General features: G+C 39.4%; 1 protein-coding gene across 5 annotated transcripts in view; it reads right to left on the bottom strand.

Annotated features, from left to right (window-relative positions):
* The window catches only part of Imp (IGF-II mRNA-binding protein), a 98,079-nt gene extending 75,540 nt beyond the window's left edge, over positions 1–22,539 (bottom strand). For 3 of the 5 annotated variants that reach the window (XR_010300286.1, XM_064135407.1, XM_064135408.1), the window contains exons 1-2: positions 21,478–22,539; positions 4,020–4,083 (exon numbers count right to left, since the gene is read on the bottom strand). Coding sequence is in view for 4 of the 5 variants with exons in the window: in XM_064135407.1 (XP_063991477.1) it covers positions 4,020–4,083; positions 21,478–21,652 (239 nt within the window). In the remaining variant the exon portion in view is untranslated. The remainder of the gene's footprint in view (positions 1–4,019; positions 4,084–21,477) is intronic. The other 2 variants (XM_064135409.1, XM_064135410.1) reach the window with 1 other exon arrangement.
* Between the last annotated feature and the right edge of the window lie 509 nt (positions 22,540–23,048).

Below are 23,048 nucleotides of genomic sequence, written 5' to 3'. Positions count from 1 at the left end.
CTTTTCATTTCCAAAAAATAATTCTGCAGAACTTCTCCACTCATTATAATTATTTATAATTAACTATCCAAATAAATGGACAACTATTATCACTACATAAACGAATATTTATAATACCTCCCCTCTAAAAAATCCCAAAAATTCACAATCTCGAAAATATAAATTCCAGAATTTTTTCTTCCGTCACGTGCCAACAACTTTTCCCCCCGGATGAAAGTAATCACACCCCTGAATAATACACCCGAAAACTGGAGTACAAAGTGCGAGTACTTGCGGTGTAAAGTGCATCTTTATGCTCGTTGCAACCCCACCGGATGATCATTGACGGAGAGGGGGGCAAGACCGGCTGTAACTGCACAGTGCACCGAGTCTACCCCCTTACCACCCCTTTCGGATAAGGGTAACTCTTTTTTAAGTACCTGATTTGACTCGTGTGTACCAACTAGGTAATGCCCGTGCACTTGTTATGGTAATTTCAAGGGAGAAGTGCGCACCGAATATCCGTCGTATTTGCGGTTAATTGTTGTATACGAAGTAAATATTACGGAGTTAGTGCAGTTCCATATGTTGTTTTAGGGAAAAACTCGGTGGAACTGCGGTTTCGTTGAGAATTAAGGGTGGACATTGTGCCATAAGGTAGATAGAGAGATATAATTGGGGGAGGGGGAGGAGGGTGGTTGGTGGTTGACAATTTTTACGAACACAATTGTCCCACAAAATGGTTAATAATTCGGGAAATGGAAGGGTGGTTTTAATGACGTTAAAATGCTAGAGAAATCGTCTGTTTGATGCACTCGATTTGGGGAAAAAATTATTTTTGTTGAATATTAATTTATTGGGGAGAAATATTTATTGCAGAGGAATGCCTAGAAATGTTTCTTTTGTAATTGTTTGTATTACAATAATTGAAGGATTTGTTTTTCGTATATTTTTCGTGGTAGACCGAAAAATTTCGACAATAATTCAAAAACTGACAGTTTTGGAATTATTGTCTTTTGGTTCTACTAAAAATACACGGAAGGAAATGATTCAATAAAAATTAAGTAACGACTTCTGTAATTTTTAGTAAAAACTTCCCTTGTAAATTCCGCAACATTTACGTAATTTTTACTAAATATTTTAGTGTCAAAGTGCAGAAATTTTACGTCGATTCAATAAAATTACCGAACCTCGACGTAATTTCAACTGAATATTTTACGTAAAAATTACGTAACCTTTACATCACTTTCTCTAAATATTGGATTGCAAAATTACTGAACCTCCACCTAATTTTTATAAACTAATTAACTTGAAAATACCATAACCGTCACCCGAATTTCCCAAAATTCCCGAACCTCTACATAATTTTCTCTGCATAAATCCCTTAAAAATCCGGGAATCCGAGAATCTCCCGCAACTTCAACCCAACAACCCCCCACCCCACCCCCTCAATCCTTCAATTTCTCACATGTCAGCCACCACCAAAAAAAAAAAAACAATTTACACGATAAATACAGTCCGCAGTCCCACTGCCCTCGTAATGCATCGTGATTTGAAATTGAAAAATGCCCCTCTCGCGAAGTAAAATTAAAATGAAAAGAAATTGAAGTCAATTCGAAAGATGCATTACACATGTGCAAGAACAGGGTGAGGAAGGAGATTATAATGACGGCGGTATGCACGTGCCTGCATTGTGTGGCTTGAGGGGGCCCGGGCGCAAAGTGCAGGGCTTCTGCATTCGGTGGGTGCCTCCGAGGCTTTTGCGGTTGCGCATCAAACATATGGGCACGCGTATATACCATCTTACAATCTTCAACATACCCCCGGACCTCCCCATCCTCCCCCTGCCCACCAGGGCCCCCTCCCGCCCCCCAATTCACCGCCCAGTCGATACGTTAGACATCGTATGTAGATGGCAATCGACGATATCATCTGCAAACATTAAATATTTTTGTCTCCCCCCCTTGTCCACCCTCTTCCCTTATTTACTTTTGGCATTCAATAAAAGAGATGAGAATCAAAAATGGATTTGGACGGCCAAAAAAAATGCGGACGGGGAGACGAGTTTGAAGGGAGAGACAGAATCGGTAAAAATTACCGTACGATCTGGGGGTGGGTTCAGGGTGAGTGGGGGAAAATTACCGGATCTGTTTGAGAAGAATTGGGGAATTTGTCACGAAGGGGTGGATAATTTTTACGGAGGATTAATGGATTTTAGCGAGTGGTGTGGTGATTTTTGGGGAACGGGGATAAGATGGTCACAGTGTGGGGTAATTTCTGATCGATTTTTTTAGTGGATGGGGAGGAATTGGGGGGATATTCGGGGCGAATGGAAGGTTTTCCAAAGGAAAAGAAAAGTAAAAGATCAAGGAAAATTACATGGGAGAAATTTTTGGTTAAAATTACCGGTAAATCGTGGAAAAATGTCGTCGTCGCCTCATTTTTATCCCGAAACTTGATAAAATTTGAAATATGATCTTTCATTTTTATTCTAAACCAAAAAAAATTTGATTCTGACATATGATAAATTATACCGATACAGTAATTCTCTACTTTATCAGAATAAAATTTCTCTAACCTAAAAAAAAATCTGACCATCGCATATTAATTTCCCCGACTGTCGGGATCAAAGTGAAATCAAAATTCCTCATAAAATCCCTCCACAAACCACCATCACAATTTCTAATAAAAAATCCTCGAAAAATTATCCAAAAAATTTTCCAAAAATTCCATTTCAAGTCCCTAAACCCCTCAACCCTTCAATGACCGTCCCCGACCTCTTTCCCAAAAACCTTCTCCCTCTCCCCGCGAATCTTTCATCCCCCAACCCTCCATTCCCCTCTCCCACCCAAACCACCCCTCCCTCCCCTCCCCAACCCCTGCCCCAGTGACACGAATGAATATTCAACAGTCCTCACGCATTATCCCCAAAATTTTAACAACAATAAACCCATACCACGTACCACATTGAATACAAATCCATTGAAACACCGCTTCGTGTGATTGACACAACCGAGTTGGTTCTCACACTCGTGAATTCATCCCACCACATCCAAAATTCTCAAGACCATAACAAAGTCCAAACGCTACAAATTCGCGGGACCAAGAAAGAGAAATCTAGCTGTAAATACATCCAGCCCTGTATTTGTTGACGAGCCCTCTGAAGGGGTGAGTTCTCCCCTCCCAACCCCTAAACATCTGAAAACTCGTTTTCTCTCCTGCACCACAAGAATCTTCTTCTCTCCTCATTGTTCATCCCTAGTTACCGTACCCTCCGCATCTCACACTTTACATTTGAACGATATCAGCCCACGTGGAAATTAATATTCCCGGAATTCCCGGGCATTAGCATTTCCATTAAATTTTGAAAATGAAAAAAAAAAATGATACAACTCGACAGAGACGAGAGGACCAACATATTGAAGGGCTTTTTTTCCTGGACAACTGAGTTCTAAATAATTGTCGGAGTCTCTTCACGACAATGATGGGGTTAGAATATAGGCTATAAAGTGAAGAGGGGTGGCAAGGGGGAGGGTGGAAGGTGGAATGGAACAATGTAAAAATAACAGATTGCTGTTGTATGGCACGAGCGACTGGTTCACTGGAGTCGTAGGCAGGTGCCGCACTTTTTTGAACTCGAAAAAAAAAATGAGAAGAGAGGGTTCGACGTTATAACGTTTTAGACCCTTCAGAGGCTCCCAAATACTGTTCCTTCCCCTCTCAAGTCGGTTCGTTAAATGGAACGCGACAGTCTGATGTGTTTGGAAGGAAAGAAACAGGAAAGAAGAGCTTGAAGGGAACCAAAAACGATTGAGATTCACTGGTGAATTTTTTTTTTTGGTTTACGTTGATTTTCGGTTCTGTACATCAACGTTGGTACGCCGACGTTTATGGACGCCTGGAGGTTGGGGTATATGGGCTAATGGTGCCTCATTACACGCGATGGTTCATGATATTCCGGTAAAAGTGTTGATTTCGCAAGTTGTTAACGTGCTGGATGCAGGATAATTGATGCCATTGGCTTTGAGAGGGCGACTTACCGTTTTTTTGTGCTGCTGGCTACTGATGGCTCCACTACCAACGCCGATCCTAGGTAGGTGTATCCTGGAACAGATGAAAATAGTTGGGGGTTAGACGGTTGTTCAGTGATGGGAATTTTTGATGATGTTTCAGGGGAAAGGGGAGGTTTTTTGGAGTGTCAGTTGACAACAAATTAATGTTTCTCTAATATCTCAAACATTGAGTGATCGAAGAAGTTTGGAAAAGACTATGAAGAAGGAAATAACGTCCAGTGTTTGGTCCACATGACGATGATCTTTACAAAGATGTAAATGGTAGCTCTGGAAAAATTTGTAATTCGTCATAATGATTTGGAATTTTTGTAATGGAGTGTCTATGACAGGTTCTTGTGGTGGATCTTGGTTTTCCAAATTTAGCTGTCCCACGTCTTCTGGTTTTCCGAATTTAACCCTTTTTTTAGGTTTAAGTAATCTCTTGGTTCTGCTGGCCAAAGAAATCTGAATAAAAAGGTTATCGATGAAAGCTATTACCGATTTACGGCCGATCAGTCGGGGAGATATTGACGATCTTCGAATATCTCAACGATTGAGTGATTAACAAAGTCTGGAAAAGGTACTAAATCAGGTAATAACCCCCAGTGTTTACTCCACATGAAGAGAATCTTCACGAAGATGGTAATAGTAGCATTAGAAAACCTGTTAATCCATCGTCTGTGAAAAGTTCTTGGTTTTCCAAATTTAGGTGTCCCACGTCTTCTGGTTTTCCAAATGTTGCCCTTTTTAGGTTTAACTAATTCATTGGTCATATTGTTCAATGAAAACAGAGTAAATAGACTTCCGACGAAGGCTATTACCGATTTATGACCAATCAATTGTCAAGAAGTTGATGTTTTCCCAATATCTCAACCACTGAACAGCGATTGAAGAAGTTTGGAAAAGGCATTAAATCAGTCACTAACCTCCAGTGTCTAGTCCACATGAAGAGAGTCTCTACAAATATCTTAATTCCAGCCCTAGACAACTATTCAACAAACTATTCAATCCATCGTCTACGAAAAGTTCTACTCCTGGACCTTCGTTGTCCAAATTTCGCTGTCCTACGTCTTCTAGCCTCCCAAATTCCGTTATTTTGTTTACGTTCAACCCATCCGTTGGTCCCGCCCTTTAAAAACTCGAGAAATGCGATTTCCATGGAAGCCGTCGCCACTTTACGACCAATCAATCGACGAGATGTTGATAATCTTCGAGTGTCTCAACGACTGAGCGATTAAAGAAGTTTGGAAAAGACATTAAATCAGTCAATAACCTCCAGTGTCTAGTCCACATGAAGAGAGTCTCTACAAATATCTTAATTCCAGCCTTAGACAACTATTCAATCCATCGTCTACGAAAAGTTCTACTCCTGGATCTTGGTTTTCCAAATTTCGCTGTCCTACGTCTTCTAGCCTTCCAAATTTCGTTATTTTGTTTACGTTCAACCCATCCGTTGGTCTCGCTCTTTAAAAAACCCGAGAAATCCGTTTCCCATGGAAACCGTTACCGGTTTATCCTGACACACAGCAAACCGGAAAAGCCTCTCGATGCTTCCGGGTTCTAGATGTGGTGTGTGCAGTAGACAGGGACCAACTAGACAAGAGACCTAGTAGAATCGTTAAAGAATTTTTTTTTTGTTCCACTGAAGAAGAAGAATGTGCTGGAGATAAAAGAAAACTAGGAGGGACTTTGTGCTTCAGTTGGAACTGTAGGTCCAGTCATATTCTAATCAGGATCAAGAGGTTATGTGAACGTATCCGTGTACCATGTCACTCGGGAATACTCAGGGCCCAACGGGCGGGCCCCAACGTTCTCTAGTTGTTATACGTCTCAACAAGATGAAGAGATGAAACTAGAGAGGGATAGATCTACCTTGTTATCCACCTATTTCCTCCTTTCAACTTGTACACAACAGTACCAGGTGCTGAGCTTGTCCTTTGCAAAGGAGAAGATGAAAGACATAAAGAAGGAGGAAGAACTGATGCGAAATGTTTTTAAAGATGAAAATAGGTTGAATAGCTGTCATTATTCACCCGGAAATATCCCCAAGGAATGATCACTAACCAGCGCATCTGCCTGATCAGCCCTTCTGATGCTGAAGAGCTTAATCGTAACCTTCGAATGTGCTTGTTGGAAAATTAGAACACAGCTCTTCTGTTCTGCTTCAAAAATCACTCGACGAGGTTTATCATATGTTTGAAATTGTTTCCAGAAAAGGGACTGATTTATGATCTGTTGTGCTCTGGACTCGAGAGCATTGTGATCCTTACCACAAGTGGTATTCAAAGGAGACTCTGCCCTCTGGAAACATAAAGGGTCTATTGTTTTTTCTCCTAGTAAAGATTTTTCATATTATAAGAAGTTAGTTAGCCTCTGGACAACGGTCCACTAGTAAAGACGTGTCTTCCTCGTGTCATTAAAGAATATTACAAAACCAATTCCACTGTGTCTCAAATAATTTAATCATTTACACCCATAATCTAATAGTGCTCTTCAAACATCCTGACGATCGATGGAAATGAAATAATTCTGATTGTAATAAAAAATGGCGGAAATTTCTCTCGCTTGAGTGAAACCACTCTCAGTCCCAAATCACCACTTCAGGTGGATTAAAGTTGTTGATCTCTTCCAATATTCAATATTGGAACAGGAAAAGAACCAGACAACGCTGCAGACGCCGTTACCCACTCCCAAATTATCCGAAGTTGCTGAAGAAATGCTCTCGGAACTGTGCGATTAACAGGAGAAAAAAAAAAAAAAAAAAGTGCCGATGGCGTGTGGCTGAATCGCACGGCAGGAGTCCATTAAAAAAATGGGGTCGGCGAATGTATTACAATGTGATAGAGAATATATATTTTGAACAGTGCAGCATCCAATGATCAATCCGGTCGTGGTCCTTGTGAATTGGAATGAATAAAAAATGAATGAGAAGAGAGATGAGAAAAAAAAAAAGTTACAGCGAAAAAAAAAAAAGTTACAGCGAAAGCACATCTCCAATGAGTACTGGAGAAAATATTCCGGGTAGGGCGAATGAGACAAGACAGGAATTATGGACCACTAGATTGCTACTTAGAAACAACCCCGTGTCGACCCCCCCCCCTCCTCCCCCCAGTCCAGCCACTTGCAATATCATTCGCTAACCTCTTCTCCAACCCCCTGAGTTATTATAATATTCGCAAGTGCCTCCACATGAGCTAGTTGCAGAACACAATAACAGGTTTTCATTATATTTTACTGTGGCTCGTTTGGTTCACTCAGTTGGACTGATAATTCCAAAACGAGATTTTGATTTGAATATGATATTAGAATTTTGGTATTTAGATGAGGTCCGGATTTTTGGGCCTGATGAGGGAGAATAATGACGCGAGGAGAAATCATTTGTGTGGACTTTGATGTGAAGATGATAAGTCATCTGTGCAGTGATAGAGAAAATGGTTTTTGGTGAGATTTTTTTTTAGATAAATATCAATTACTGGGAGTAATTTGAAATGCGTAAGATATATGGAATATTAGGGGATGTTAATCATTGTTTTTCGAGTTATATTTACTTGGTTTAAATAGAATAGGGTTTGGAGCTAATTCTGAGGTATTTACTTACGTTGATTGAGGGGATTAATTATTGTAAATGAATGGATTTTGGTTTTTAGTGAGGGTGTATTTGTTTGCATGACACGTTCATTCGTTAGTAGTTAACGAATGTATAATTACTAGATCCTGTTTTACTGAACTTTCGCTATTCGTCGATAGTTAACAGATGTATATTTAAAACAGATTTCTTTGACTTAATTTTTGCGATTCAAATGAGCCATTTGTTAAGTATTAATGAATACTCATTTCGTTATATTGAATTCTACCCTTCGTTAATCGTTAACGAATGTATATTTGATTAGTCTTGTTTGACTTGACTTTCACCATTCGAGCGGGACATTCATTAACTATTAACGAATATTCATTATGTTATATGGAACTCTACCATTCGTTAATAGTTAACGAATGTATATTTGATTAGTTTTGTTTGACATGACTTTCGCCATTCAAATTATCCATTTATTAACTATTAACGAATACTCATTGCGTTATATAAAACTCTACCATCCTTTAACACTTAACAAATATAAAATTGATTAATCTTATTAAACTTGACGTCATCCGTTAACTATTAACACCAATTCGTTTCGTTATATTCAACTCGACCATTCATTAAGACTTAAAAAATTTCCTTCGCAACAAATAAATCGATCCATCAGCATTTGTTCATATCATTCACCACATCCTTCTGATAAAATCCATACTATCAATACTATAAATCCATATCATAGTAGTCGCCATCATTCATTTTTCTTCGTGTCATCCAAGTCATCCAAAGTTTCTCCATTGAATTCCTCCGCATCATGCGCCCCCCGAAAAATTTGAGAACCTTCCTCAAAGGACCCCCCTGAGCCCCCCCCCCCCCCCCCACTTCCCCTCCCAAATCGCCACCAATTTGGACACCCGTTAGCTGTATTGTAACGCAAGAAGTATTCGGCCTCTGAGAAATGCAGAAACAGCAGTTGCTATGGGTTTATATTCCCTTTCCAGCACACACTCATCTCTCAACTTAACCGAGGGAGAAGGACGAAACTACCCCACCACCTCCTTTGAGGGTGTATTGGAGTGGTTTTAGATGTTAGAGGGAGACCAATGTACCTTCTAACCTTAAGCCAGAGTAGGAAAAAATTTATATTCCCCGGGTGAATGGAGAGAAGAAACAAGAAAGAGAAATAAAGAGGAGTGAGAAGTACTCGGATCCTAAAGCGGGTTTAGAAGTGGACTAGATGGGGTGGGGTGGGGAGCGCTGGGCCCGATGGCGGCTGGGGGAGGGGAGGGGGCAGTGTTATGTGGGTAAAAGAGAGTAGGTTAGCGGGCCCAAGTGAGTGAGAAAGAAGTAGGTGATTGCAGTGGCAAACGAGGAGGATGGCAAGTGCCTTTATAGTGGGTCAGTACCTAGTGCCGACATCACCCGGTTTTTCGGGGACCGAAGGCCCAGGGGGCTCAAGGTCTTTACATCTCCCCTTAACTACCAAAAACTACCAGGTAGGTTCGAAGGTTGTCGGCCATGTGTGGGTTTGCCAAGACCATGTGTATGCGCAAACCATCGGCGCGTAAGAGAAAAATTTATTTCGGAGGATTTTTAGGTTTTGAGGAAGAAAATATAGTTTTTTGTGGTGTGGTGAGGGGGATGAGGGGGATTTTTGAGGGGTCGAAGGTCGGGTTATGGGGTTTATGATGGGGGTTTAATGATTGTGTTGCGTATGCATTTGACGAGAATTCTTTTGGAAGTTATTGAGGAATTATTCGAATTTTAGGGGTGAGGGACAGAATTGAGGGTAATTTTGAATTTTGAATTGTAGTTAAGGTCATTTGTTGAAGGATGTATTATGTGTTTATTTTATTTATTTAGGAATATTTGAAAATTATGTAATATATGATTTATATTTATATGTATTTATATGGTATGACATATCGTACATAATTTTGTTAATATTAAATTATTATTTTATTATGGTATAGTAATTATTTAATATTCCTCGAGGTAATGATAATACGCTAGATATATTACGTTATATAAGATGATATATATTATAAAAAATATATAATCATAAATCATATATTGCTGACAAAAATATTTTGTTTTTTTATTTTAACTGAGACATTTCTTCTCATTTATTTCATTTTCTGTCTAAAATTTTTAGCAATAAATGTAACACGTTATTATCAACAATTGCCCCTCCCCCCAAATGTCGAAAGTACTTTGAAATTTTTGGCGGGAATCTGAGGTGATGAAGCTGATTATTTGTAATGTATCCAACAAATTCTGATACTTTGTTCGAATTTTATAGTCCTGGAAAAATATTTTATTGTCCTTATCCCTCTACAATTCACGAATGCGAACAAAAACCTGTTTCCTGTGGCATTCCAGACCGATTTCAAATGCCGAAGACTGCATCTATGGTACATAAATTACAGTTGGCTATCCTGAATTCTCTCTCTCGTCTCTCTGTCTCTGTCTCTCAATACCTGAAGGATCGTTTTGTGAAGTTGTTCAATGGCTTTCATAAATCCCTCAAAAATGCAATGGCTGTTTCTCTCGTCAGTTGTACTTTTCAACATTCTCTACTGGTCAAGGTTAACGCGGGAAGTTTAAACGACTGGCAATGCGGAAACAATTTCTCGGTGGTACGTCCCCCTTGGACGATAAATAAAATTGGCTCGTTTGTCGCGTTTTAAGGGCATAATTTCGTGTCTCGGGTTGTAAACCATCATCGTTGACTCGTTCTTGACCGCAGGAGGGAAAAATAGTTGAGTCAGAATTGCGTTAAAGTTTCGTAAGTGAGAGGAAAGTTTACTTAATTTTGAAAAATTACGTAACGTTTTTTGTCCGCGTTATATTTTGGCTGAGGTGTCATATAATATATGGTTTTCAAAAAGATTAAATATCGTGATACAATAGGCATGTATACATGAATATATATATAACCTTATCATTCAATAACATTTATTGTAATTATAATTAAAATGTTAAACATTTATAACTTGAATTGAATATATAAATTGAATTCAATTTAATTTCATGACAAAATTTTTATAATTATAATAAATTTTATTGACTGCTTAATTTAATCCGTAGAATACATATTTTTATTTTGTTTATTTATCCCCCTCTCGTTTGTTAACTTCACAGAAAATATGGATTGAAGCCCCCAGATAACTAAAATCGCAAAATAAAATATCAATTCACCTCAATATACCGGAAAATTGTCATTTTCCATACTTTTTGGCAATAATCATATTTAAAATAACATTATACTCGCATCCTTATGTCTGTTGCTCTCAACAAAAATTGTCTATAATTGTTATTATAAAATTGAATGTATACAACGCAATGATGTCATAATATTTGTTAATTTACCAGAGAAATAAAAAATTATAGAATAGATTCTTTCAGCCAAATTATCCTCTTTTTTTCTGGTTATGTAATTTCATTGAATAACAAATTCTTAACTGCTTGTTTAAAAACGATTCTATATACCCATACAATACACCTGCGATTATTCCTAATTTTTGTGTAATTTTATCATTTGAAAAATTCGGGTCACGTTTTATGTCATCGTTTTATTTTTATTAAATATATTATATATTATATATTATACATAATGTAGTGCCCTGCCCCCCCCCTCCCGCCTTTACCATTTTTGGGCCTGTCCCCCACCCCCAAAACAATTTCAAATCCTCGTGAATTTTTTTTTCCCCTTAAAAAAAAATATTCCTCTCACAATAGGGCGACTCAGTGAGTGCCGGGTACGGAAAACGCACAATGGGTTACTTAGGTGGGTAGGTTAGTTTGTCGAGTGTAGACCAGAACACTGGGGCCCACGCACTAACGTTAAGATAGGTCCTGACATTTCTCTCTGGTAACCACCGGAGTTAACACCGAGACTCGACACTTTATAAATTTTGCGGTTTTTTTTCGTCAGGGGAGAGGGGGCGGCGGGTGATTTTGCGAAGAAGAGACCACTCGCCAAACGACCGATCGTCTGTACTTCACTTCCAACACCCGGCGAACACCCGAGAGCAAACCGGATTGCCTTGATTCAACTCCTGACATATATAGCCACCTTTTCTCGGTGATTATGGTAACTTTTTGGGGATCGACCGGGTCATTTATCGGATTCATTACAACGAGAACTTCTGAGGATCTCGCGACGATTCTCCTGACGGAATCTGGATGATTTTTGTTGATAATAATTTTTTTACGAGGGATTACTGTGTCTTATGGGAATATTTATGTCAATTTAGTGGGAAGAAGTCAATGTATTTGACAGGATAATATTTTTCTCTCAGACGTAAAGAAATTTCACACACGAAGAGAATAATTTCTGAAAAATTACGTGTCTGTTGTGCCAGTGAAAATTGTATTCAGTCAAAATTACGGAGCGTTCCAGAATTTTTCTGGAACGTTTTGGACTTTTTCCTGAAAGTTCCCTAAAAAAGTGCGTAACTATTTCGTAATTTTTACCGAATATTCTTTTGACTGTCACATTATAAAACAAACATATAATTTTCAAACAATTTTCTCTCCGTACATTAAAATTAAACCGCGGGGCAAAACACGAGACGAAGATCACTTCAATCGCAAAAATTAACCTCCCAAGTCCACCTTTTCAGCAAAACTTCACCTTAAAAAATATTCGAGTGTCACCCAATTCCTCATTTCACTCTCCAAACCTCTAATTTTTCTCCAAAACCTCTTTCCGTCCACTTCATAAGAAAAATTTCCATTTACCCCACCAAAATTTCCACCCCCCGCACTGCAATTCCCTCACTAATTTCCCTCCGTACCCCAAATTTTTTTCCTCTTAATTTCAATTTCCCCTCACTAACTTCCGCCCATCACCTGGCTCAACCGAAAAATCAGCAATTGACTCCTGCAATTCATCCGTCCAATCAGTTACCTTTAGCTTCCGTTTAACTCATTTTACCTGCACCTTTTCAAATCCCCCTCCTCCCACCCCTCCCCAACATTAACTCTGCATGATTTTACACTGTAACGAGTAACTTGTGGTATGTTCTAAAAAAAATATTTGAATCACCGCATCGTCTCGAGTAAACCTCGTGCAGGTGCTGGCTCTCAACAAAAAAAAAAGTCTAGAAATCCCTCAGTGAAAAGAAAAATAATAATAAAAAAAAAATTAAAAATAAATCCCACCAGTTCGTTGACACCTGTCCGTGATACAAAGTCTCAAATTTCCGCCACTTTTAATTCCCTCCCCTCCCCTCCTCCTCCTCCCTCTCTTCCCCCTCGTCGCATCAATCTCATTTTGCTATTGATAAATAAAAAAAAAATAAAGTAGATCAGGCAGAGGGAGGAGAGGGGAACAAGGGGTAAAAAAAAACATTTGGGCGCGTTGATCTCACACCCGGAAGTAGCCGAAGCGATTGGCGAAGTGAGAGGGAATCAGTGACTTTGGCCCCCGGGACCACAACGACTCGTCGTTCCCATGAATGGCCAGTCGTCGGCGGAGGGATGAGGGAGCCAAAAAGAGGAGATAGTGAAGAGTGGAGAAGAGAAAAAAAAATGTTAAGAGGAGAGATAAAGTAAGAAATAAGTAAAGAGTGAAAAAGGAATACAGGGGAGGAGATAAAACCAACAGCTTTATCTCGGTCCTTTTGGGCCTCACAGTGTCTTGCACTGTTTTGGGGATCATGGGGGTCTGGTGGTAGGGAATGAGGTCTCGATGGTTTTGAGGAACGATTTTTTTGAGGAATTGTGGCGGCGGAGGGGAGGGGGTAGGATGGGGGAGGTGTTGAAGAAATGGACAGGTTTTTGGGAAATATTTTAGAGGTTTGGGGGAGATGGAGGTCGTGGGGGTTTGGTAATTGGAAAATTTGAGGGATAAAGGGTGGAGCGCCATCAGGATAATGGGAATTTTGGGAATTTTTGGAGGAAAATGACGGGGAATGGAAAAAGTATTGAAAAATTGGGAGATTTTGGTTGTGGGGATTGGAAGAAAATAAAAGGAAATTCTAGATATTTTTCTGATTTTTTGGGTTTTTTGGAAATATTTTTGAATTATAATTATATCATTCAAAAATTGGAACGGATAATACGAATGAATTGATGTGGTTTTTTTTTGTGGTGCACAGTCTTTAAATGAGGCAATAAAATTTGTAATCCACAATGTTGGAATTTTTTGACTAAAATTTTGAAGAATTTCATCAATAAAAATTATAATAACGTGAACAAATTCGTGGGAGTCATCACTTTCGGATAATTATCTCAGAAAAATTACTGAAACTGCAGGAAACTAACGAGAAACTTCCCCTCGAATCGCAGTTTCCTCCGACTTTTTTAGGAATTAAAAAAAAATAAAATTATACGAAATTTAAAAAACTTGAGTTAATAAAAAACGTAGAATCAATTCCCTGAAATTTCCCGATTTCTATTAACATTTAATGAATGAACCCAGGAAGATATAACTGAATCGCACTAAAACCTCCCCCATAAAATCTTCCCCACAAAATTTTACTAAAAAAATCATTGTAACCCCACTATCGATCATCTGACTCGACTACATCAAACTCAACCCAGCAAACGGAAACGGAAATAAAAAATTCCTATCGCACCGACGAATCCACAATCATCGCAAATCACAAAAAATATACCAAACCGTAATTACAAATGATTAATTACCAACGAGAATCACCATAAAGTCGATCATTTCAGTCGACAAGTTTTAGCTCGACAGCCAGGGTCAGTCTAGTAAGTGTTGTTAACCGGGAGTCAATGGCCGGGTATCTAACCCAAACACGTGTCACCGAGGTTCCTCACCAAGAAAAAAAAAAGAAAAGCGCAAAAAAAAAAAAAGAGAGAGAGAGAGAGAGGACACCAGTTCGTGGAGTAGGGAGAGGTGGAAGGGGCAGGGGAGGGGGAAGAGCGGCGGGATAAGGGCGAGGAGGGGTGGGAGGAGGGGGAAATGAGTAAATGGAGTACGCAAAATTGAAAAATCATATGGAGACGCGAAGAAAGAGTTTTTATTCGAAGATGAGACATGAATTTGTTATTTTCCTCAACTTCGCTCTGACCCTCTCACACGAATGTCTAAAGATAGCACTTCCTTCCTCCTTCGCGGGTTAACAAGCACTCTTTACCGACTCACAACTATATCCGCACGGACTATGTACCATTCCGGGGTTCTCAATCCTAGGGACTTATCAGAGTTTATCATTTTTTCATGTTTTAAGGGGAATTAAAGGCGCGTAGTGATAGGCTTCGTGGGTTTTTAGTTATAAATAATTTTTTTTAATTTGGGTAATTGTGATATGTTGTGTGTTATGTATAGTATGTAATAATAAATAATGTATAATGGGGTGATATGTAATTTATGAGAGGGAAAATGGTTTTTAAGAAATCATAATTTTATTGGTTTTGAGAGGTAAAAAATGGTTTTAAAAAATTATGATTTTTTTTTTAAACCATTTTTCATCGAGTCTATTTCATAATAAATATCGCCGAAATTCGGAGGAAAGATGGAGGATGTCGGACGGCCGGAAATGTTTTTTTTTAATGTATGCAATAAATAGATTTTTTATGATTTTTATTTTATATAAATAAAAAGAAATTCTGAAGCTTCTCGAATGAAAAAAAATTGCAGAAATAATTAGACAATGAAAAAATATGCTCTCTCGGATTAAAAATTAATTTAACAAGACATATTTGTGGATAATTCATTATAAATAATTAGGAAGATATTAATGACGATGGCGAATGAATTTGTTCGCAACTTTCGGGGTTGAGATGACCTTCTGTTGCCCCTTAATGCGATTTTCTAGAGGTTACGAATGTTTTTTTACGATTCTGTCAACTAAACTGTCATCTGAAAATTATCCTGAATCATCGCGGAAAATTAATGATTCCCTTTAAGCCAGGGCAGCTAATTGGAATGTCCGAAATACTAATAACTGAAATTTTTGTTACCGATGACAACTGATTTTTCATTTCTCCCAGAGATGTCTTTTTATTTTGTGTTGTTTATTCCACTGGGGCTGTTACTCTCTTTACCCGGTGCGGTTCGTTGGCAGACGAGAGTTTTTCATGTGGGGCAGGTGGAACAGAACATCGGCACGCGACAAATCGACTGAGTACAGTGAGCACAGGTTTGATAACGAAAGTAATGAAGAGAGAAGGAAAAACCTCGCTGAAGTTAATTGCAATTTATTTCAGGGAGAAATTGTTTCCGGCAGATTGAAAATATTTATTGAAGGGAGATCTGCCGGTCGTGATTGCACAACAGTTGTTCGTGATATTTTGTTCCTTTTGACAATTTTTTGGTGAAAGAAATTTTTTTGATTCGTAGTGACTGGAGTTAATGGATTTTCATATTTTTTTGGACTTTCTTTGGATTATTTGCAATATTTTTTTTCAATATCAATTGTTCTATAGATAACCCAATAGTATTCGATTTTCATTCGCTGATTTAAAGTGAAAGAGTGAATGTTTCAAACTTTTTTTGACTGGGAAAAAAGTGTCCAACTGAATTAATCAAATCGCGTTAAAAAAAATTGATTATCTCAATGACTAATAGTTCTATCAAAAAATGTGTCATAACATTTTTTGTCGGAAATTTCATCCCCTCAAAAAGATAATCTCTAACATTTTTTCCCAAAACCTTTTGTTCTCGAGATAATCCACATTTTTGGATTAAAGGATAATGTCTGACATGTAGCGACCGCAATTAACAACTCCAACCGTCTTAAAAATGGATTATCTCGGTAATTAACGACTCTATTAAAAAATGTGTCACAACATTGATTGCAGGGAATTTCCTCCTCTCAAAAAAATAATTCTCAACATTTTTCCGGGAAACCCGTTGTTCTCGAGATAATCCACATTTTTTGATTAAAAGATAACGTCTCACACCTAGTGACTACAATTAACAAATCCAATCCTCTCACAACCTTGATTATCTCGCTAATTAATGGCTCTACCAAAAAAACTCTCAGGACATTTTCTATAGGAAATTTCCTCTTCTCAAAAAAATAATCTCACCATTTTCCCCTCAAACCCCCTCGTTCCCGAGATAATCCCCCACTACTGCATTCTAATCCCCATTTCAACTCAAAATATTTCTCTGAACCACCTCAATATTTCGCAACCCCATCTGTCATAAAAAATACCCCAAATTGCCGGGGTTTTATGCACATAAACTTCATCCACCTCACGACAAAATAGGGCCAATCAAACAGTTCACTCTAGTTTACCCGTTTAAACCGTAGACGCTAATTTCTAAGAACCAAATGTTTTGTTCAGCTAAAAAAAAAAAACACGTTTTTACCCGTTCCTAAGCCCATGGCAGAGGGGCTACCGCTGTGAGTACATGAAAGCCGCCCGTTTTAGAAGGCGAATAATGTATTCCTAGGGGCATCTGCTCGTCTAGTCGTCGGCGCAGAGGGCGGGTGCCGACACTCACGAGTCCCTTCATTTTTTTTTCTCCTCTCTTCCTCTTTTTTTCGAACATTCGTGTGTTGAGGAGTGCATATACACGTGCAAACCCACATATCGATGGCCCTCACCCTCCTCGAGCCCCCACACCCCTCTCCCCCACACACAGGTGTGGTCCCTGGATGCGAGGAGGTTCGAGGGAGGAGGATGGAGAAGGAGAGGAACGAAAAAGAGGGATAAAAAATACAGACGGTCATGTGGCTTGCGTTCGAGACTATCGAAGCCTCTGTGTCTGATAAAAATCGTTAGAAAATGCTAATTCAACTGCTACGCTCAACTATTTACTGCTAAAACCCCCTTCCCACCCCCTGGAACAGACGATTATCCGGTCTCAGGGATGAGGAAAGTGTAAGAAAAAATAATTCGATGGCGTTTCACGGGGGGAAAGGATTTTCCGATTTTTTTTTGTTCGAACACAAAATTTTTGATTTTCCACCCCCGGGAGGTGGCGGGGTTCACTGGGGGTAGTCTAAGATTTTTGTGGGGGTGATTAATACGGGGGATTTAAGGGGATGTGCAGTCAGGTCGGTATCTTATCGACCGAATTAACGAGTTTTGAATGTTTTCAGTTTTTAAATTTTTAATTAATTGCAGAAGGAAAATTAAATTGGGGAAAGTGGTGATATTTTTAAAAATATTTTCTTGTTATAAACAAATAATAGATCTTTTTCTGCCAACGATGAATTATGCTTTATGAAGTTTCAACAAATTCCTGGATTTTTTCACGTTTACGACACGAAGTTTGGATTTTTTTTCTTTGAATACAACGGAAATGTTGATTTTATCACACGACGGTGCGTTAAATTGAAAATGCGAGTTTTTAAAAAAATTCTGTGCAGTTTTTGATGTTTGAATTTACTGGAGGGGTAGAGCTACTTTAAAAGAGAACGAGAAAAAGTACAAAGAAAATATATAAAGATGAAGAATGGGAGAGATGCTGAGAACGATGAAGAAGACGGGGGACAAGGCCGGAGTGTCCTGACAGTGACTCAGTACCCGGCTTATGCCGGCTCATAACCCATAGCGGAGAGTAGAATAATCTAACTGAAGTTTTAGGCTAAAACCTAACCTACCAAACTAGTTCCCCTGCCACCTCGCTCTGCTGTATTCTTTTTAATATGAGATACGGCGCTCCAAAAAGATCAGTTCGCGAACTTATTTCGCGCGTCAAAATTTACATGAGAAAAAAATTGTGACAAATTTTTTCTGACAAAAATACTGATGGGAAGTTCAAGGACGAAAAGGGTAGAAATCTATTTTTCTTTAATTAAAACTTATATAATATATAATATATAATATATTATATATAATGTATAATGCCTTCATCAAAAGATTTCGGCTCCTCAAGTTATTACGGAATTTTCGTTCTTTTGCATATTAAAGATTTTAATTTTCATAAGATTAATTGTTGAAAATAAAAACAAATCAGTCATTTATTGTACGATTATCGACTAAATGTAATTAAATGGTAAAAATGGCATGCAACAAGCTAATTAAAGCGTATGAAGCGCAAGATAAGCGTGTGGAATGGGATAAGGCAAAAAAACATGAGCCAAGCAATGTTTCCTTCTCTTTATTTAAAACAATTTCGTATTTATTTATTTAATAACCACCTCCCCTTCACCCTCGTCCAGCCGTCAATTTCTCCAGTCCAAAGTGTCCACTAGTAAGACTTATCAAGCTCCATGTGATTTCCTCACACCAAGGCCAGCAAAGGGCCGATACTGGTCCAGTGTCGGCCAACAATCCGCCGATACTGGCTCAATGTCGGCCAACAATCGGCCGCCACTGACCCAGTGCGAACCAACGATCAATACCGACCCAGTGCCAGGGAATATGCGGCTGATATTGGCTCAGTGTCGGCCGACAATCGGCCAACATTGGCCCAATGTTGGCGTTTATTCAAATTCACACTTGATTATTTTTTTCTAATCACTTCCGTACTCGGTAAACGAACGTCAGTTTCGTAATTTTTACTCAAAATTTCTGTTTGTCCCGTCATCAAAAAAAAAAAAAATACGACGCGAATCTCTCGGATTTATTATCCCCCTTCTCACCCCCTAGATACGTGACGAGTGTAACAAAACGATTAGGGCTCGCGTTGATGAGTCCTCTCGGTATGATTTGACCCGGTCTTTTGCCGACGAATAACTCCTCTTTTTCAAATCCACGAAAAAAAAAAGAAAAACACTCATCACCCGCTGACCTTGACCGTGAAAAAAAGCTGACGAAAAAGAATTCTCGAGTGAATTTTGTGCCCCAGTGACTCGTTGAATTCTCATTTATTTAATTTCACGGAATGCGATTTAAAAAATTTATTTTTGATGTCACCCAAGGGCGTTTGTTTACGAAAATTCCGACGATTTTTTGTAATCACTGGGGTCGGTCTCACGCTGGAATCGATTCTCACCAAAATAAACTGGGGGAAAAATGTCTTGAGTACGCAGGTCTGGAGGCCCTCTTACTATCTTTATCAAACGTTTTTTTTATCTGTAAAAAATTTACGTGACCTTGATAGCGGCAACTCAAACGCCGGGTGAGCGCCGCCATTTTGGAGCATGCGTGCTAGGCAAAACCACGTGGCTCCGGGTTTCCCTACTCCCGCTTTATCCCGACAGATCGGTATGTTTCGGATTATTTTTTTCATTCTTGGTACCCTGGAGCGCCGAAATATTCCCACAAATTGAAATCGATCTCCTCATAAATTCAGATCTTCCAATCTGTACAGGAACCAAAATTTAAGGTTCTGGTTGATAAGAAAATCTAGTGACTCTCCTCATTTTCAATTCTCCGAAAAATCGCTACCAATTAAAATCGATCTGGCAATAAATTTATACCGTCCTCCAGTTTTTAAATGGCGAATAAAATGCAATCGATAGCGTATCGAATGAGGTCAAAGGATTCGCGATTTTTCTGCTGTTTCAACTGCGTTTGAGCCTTTAAACCGCCGAAAAACCGCTACAAATTGAAATCGATCGGCCAGTTAATTTAAATCGTCTTCTAATTGTTTAATGAGAAAAAAATGCAATCGTTTGACCGATAAGAAGATCGAGTATTTCTCCTCATTTGTTAATTGGTCTGATAAGCTGAACGACTAAAAAATCGATACAAATTAAAATCGATCTCCTAATAAATCTCAATCATCAAAATTTACAGCAAAAAAAAATCTGCGGTTTTCCCGCAAAGAAAATCAATAATTTGTCTTCATTATTTAATTATTTAATCATTTAATAAATTGTGATCATCGAGTTTTTCAAAGTTAAAAAATCTCCAGTGGTTTTTTCGTTTAGAAAATCAAAAATTTCGGAACCATTAGTAAATTCCTTTTCTCCCCTCACCTCAAAAATTTTCGACAAATCGCAACCGATCTCCTAATAAATTCCGATCATCTAGTTTTTCCACAAAAAAATTGAGTCGTTTTCCCTCCAAAAAAATCAACACTTTCCCTCCATAATTCCACTCCTCTCCCCCTCCCCTCAAAAATCCCTAAAAATCGCAACCGATCTCCCAATAAATGCCGATCATCTAATTTTTTGTCAAAAAAATTCAATCATCTTCCTCCCAGCAAAATCAAAAATTGCTCTTCATAATTTCTTTCCTCTTCTCCCCTCCCCTCACCCCAAAAATCCCTAAAAATCGGCCCCGATCTTCCAAATAAATCCCGATCATCTAATTTCTCACCGAAATAAAATGCGACCGTTTGGTCGATAAGAGAACGGCGGGAACGGGGCGATGGTGGATCGGGGATCGGGGGGGTCTACACTATTTTTCGGCGGAAACGTTCTCGAGGCCACGCACAAGTGGTTCTCAATGTTCCCCGAAGCGTTTGAATAACTTCATAGAACACCCGCAACATCTCCCCCTCGTTTCTAATATTTAATTCACGATAGTGTGTGAAAGTCGTTACATCGTCCGGACATGTCACGCGCCCGCGTCTCTCACTGTCGTTACATTGTCGTCGACTTGGGAAGTCTCTCTCATCTATCGATGGAATTAATACGCCTCGACACGTCACAACCGTTACACTCGTCCTCGCGTCTCAACGGGTCAACAATTTAATGGTCATTTTGAAAAAAAGCCCCACCAGGAAATTAAAAAAAACGTCTGTCGTGTGCGTCAGTCGCGAAGAGGGAAAATTCCCCAGAAATAATTTCCTGAAAGCAAAAAAATAAAAAAATAAGCGAAAAAAAATTATAAATTTCCAGCAATTCCAGAGTTGTCACCCCCTGTTCTCCATCACCACCACCACCTGGTGATTTTCCCGCCCTCAGTGGACCTAGAAATCTGCAAAAAGGTCGGCAAAAGCGAATTATCAAGTGCAGCAGAAGCGAATTAACGATTTTGAATAATTCAAAATCAGCGTAAGCGAGAAAGCGAGGGGCAATTCGATTGATTTTATTGACTCACCATTGAGTTTATCGATGGCTCGATCGGCGGTCGATTGATCGGCACAATCAACAAATGCGTAACCTCCACGTTTAACCAATATCGTTGTACACGGTAAATTGTGTTCATTAAATAATTGACGGAGCGTCGACTCGTTACACTCCGACGGTAAATTTCCCACATAAAGTTTGGACATTGTTGTTGGTGGTGTTGATCCCTTTGTCGACGCAATGATGAATGATTTACTCCGAGTGACCTCGGACACGTGATATCAAAATAAATAAAGGAAATAGTTTCCAGTAAATCCTCGGTAATCCCTCGTCCTCGTTCTCGTTGTCCTCGTCGCCCTCGTTGTCACCTCTCTCACGTTTTTATTCACGAGTGTTAAATTATCACGAGAATATCAATCACACGTTCCGGAGCGCGACTCAAAATCACGACTGAAAATCACGATTTTAGTCCCCGCAATTTTTATTCTCGACAATCGTCAGGAAAAAAAATATATTCACGAGTTCTTATCACAGAACATAAAAAAAAAAAACGATACGATACCCCGTGGAAATCACGTGTCAGCAGGAACTCCGTCTGGCGAATTCACCGTCAATCGGTGGTTATTCAGTCCCAATTACTGTGTCTATTGATTCCCTATTGATTCCGTTAATTCAACTATTGGAGACATTAAACTGAAACTCAACGAAACTGAACTGTCGTCACGAAATTGTCAGATGCGCGTTTGTCTTCTTCTCTGACGGATTCTCGCTCTCTCGCTCTTCGGACTTCGTTTTTTTTTTCTTTTTTTTTTTTTCGAAACACTTTTTCACTTGACGACGGTGCGCGGGAAAATCAAAAATGAATTTTAGAGGGCTCGGGGTCCTTCGGCGGCTGGATCTGGCGATTATCGGGTCTCGTTCGTCGGATTTATTTTGGGTATTTTTTTATTTTTTTATGTGCTCGAGGTGCTGCTCGAGGACGCAGTGTCGTGCAGCAGTTACACCCTGGACTATCCTTCCAGCTCTTCTGGCACTCGCACACGGCTGTCTCGAGTCGACATCGGCTAGCCAACCGGGAACCCTCTTGCGATGCGATGCAAACTCGTTCGTTTTTTTTTTTCTTGTTCACTTCTTTCTTTCTTTCTTCTTCTTCTTTTTTTTTCTGCACATTTCTTTATTCCTTCCTTTCGCATTACACGTACGACACACAACGGGGTTCAACCGGGCGCTTGTAAATGCCGCGGAGGTTAGCGACGGAGCCGATTGGTCAGTGGGGCACCACGTGGCCGACCCCCACCCCGAACGCCCCCTTTGATCCCCCTCGTTGGCGATTGGAGGGCATTTTTCGAATGCCGGTTTCCAGGCGGTTTTTTTTTTTTCACCGGGGAGTTTTGGCGGATTTTTTTTTTCTTGTTTTATTTGCGATTTTGCAGAGTTCGGGAGGATAGAGGGTTGGGGGGAGGGGGTTTGCGCGTGTGGGGATGAGACGGTGGAGGCCTGTTGATTCTTTCTAACGCACGTGGAAGCATCCGCTTTTTGGGGAGTTGTGGGGGGAGGGGGAGGGGATGCGATGGGGTTAGAGAGAAGCGGAGGGAATTTTCG

This window comes from Diachasmimorpha longicaudata, chromosome 16 (assembly GCF_034640455.1).
Source record: "Diachasmimorpha longicaudata isolate KC_UGA_2023 chromosome 16, iyDiaLong2, whole genome shotgun sequence".
Classification (NCBI taxonomy): domain Eukaryota; kingdom Metazoa; phylum Arthropoda; class Insecta; order Hymenoptera; family Braconidae; genus Diachasmimorpha; species Diachasmimorpha longicaudata.
Note: the sequence above shows the minus strand (reverse complement) of the source record. Positions and strands in the feature narration are given on the sequence as shown.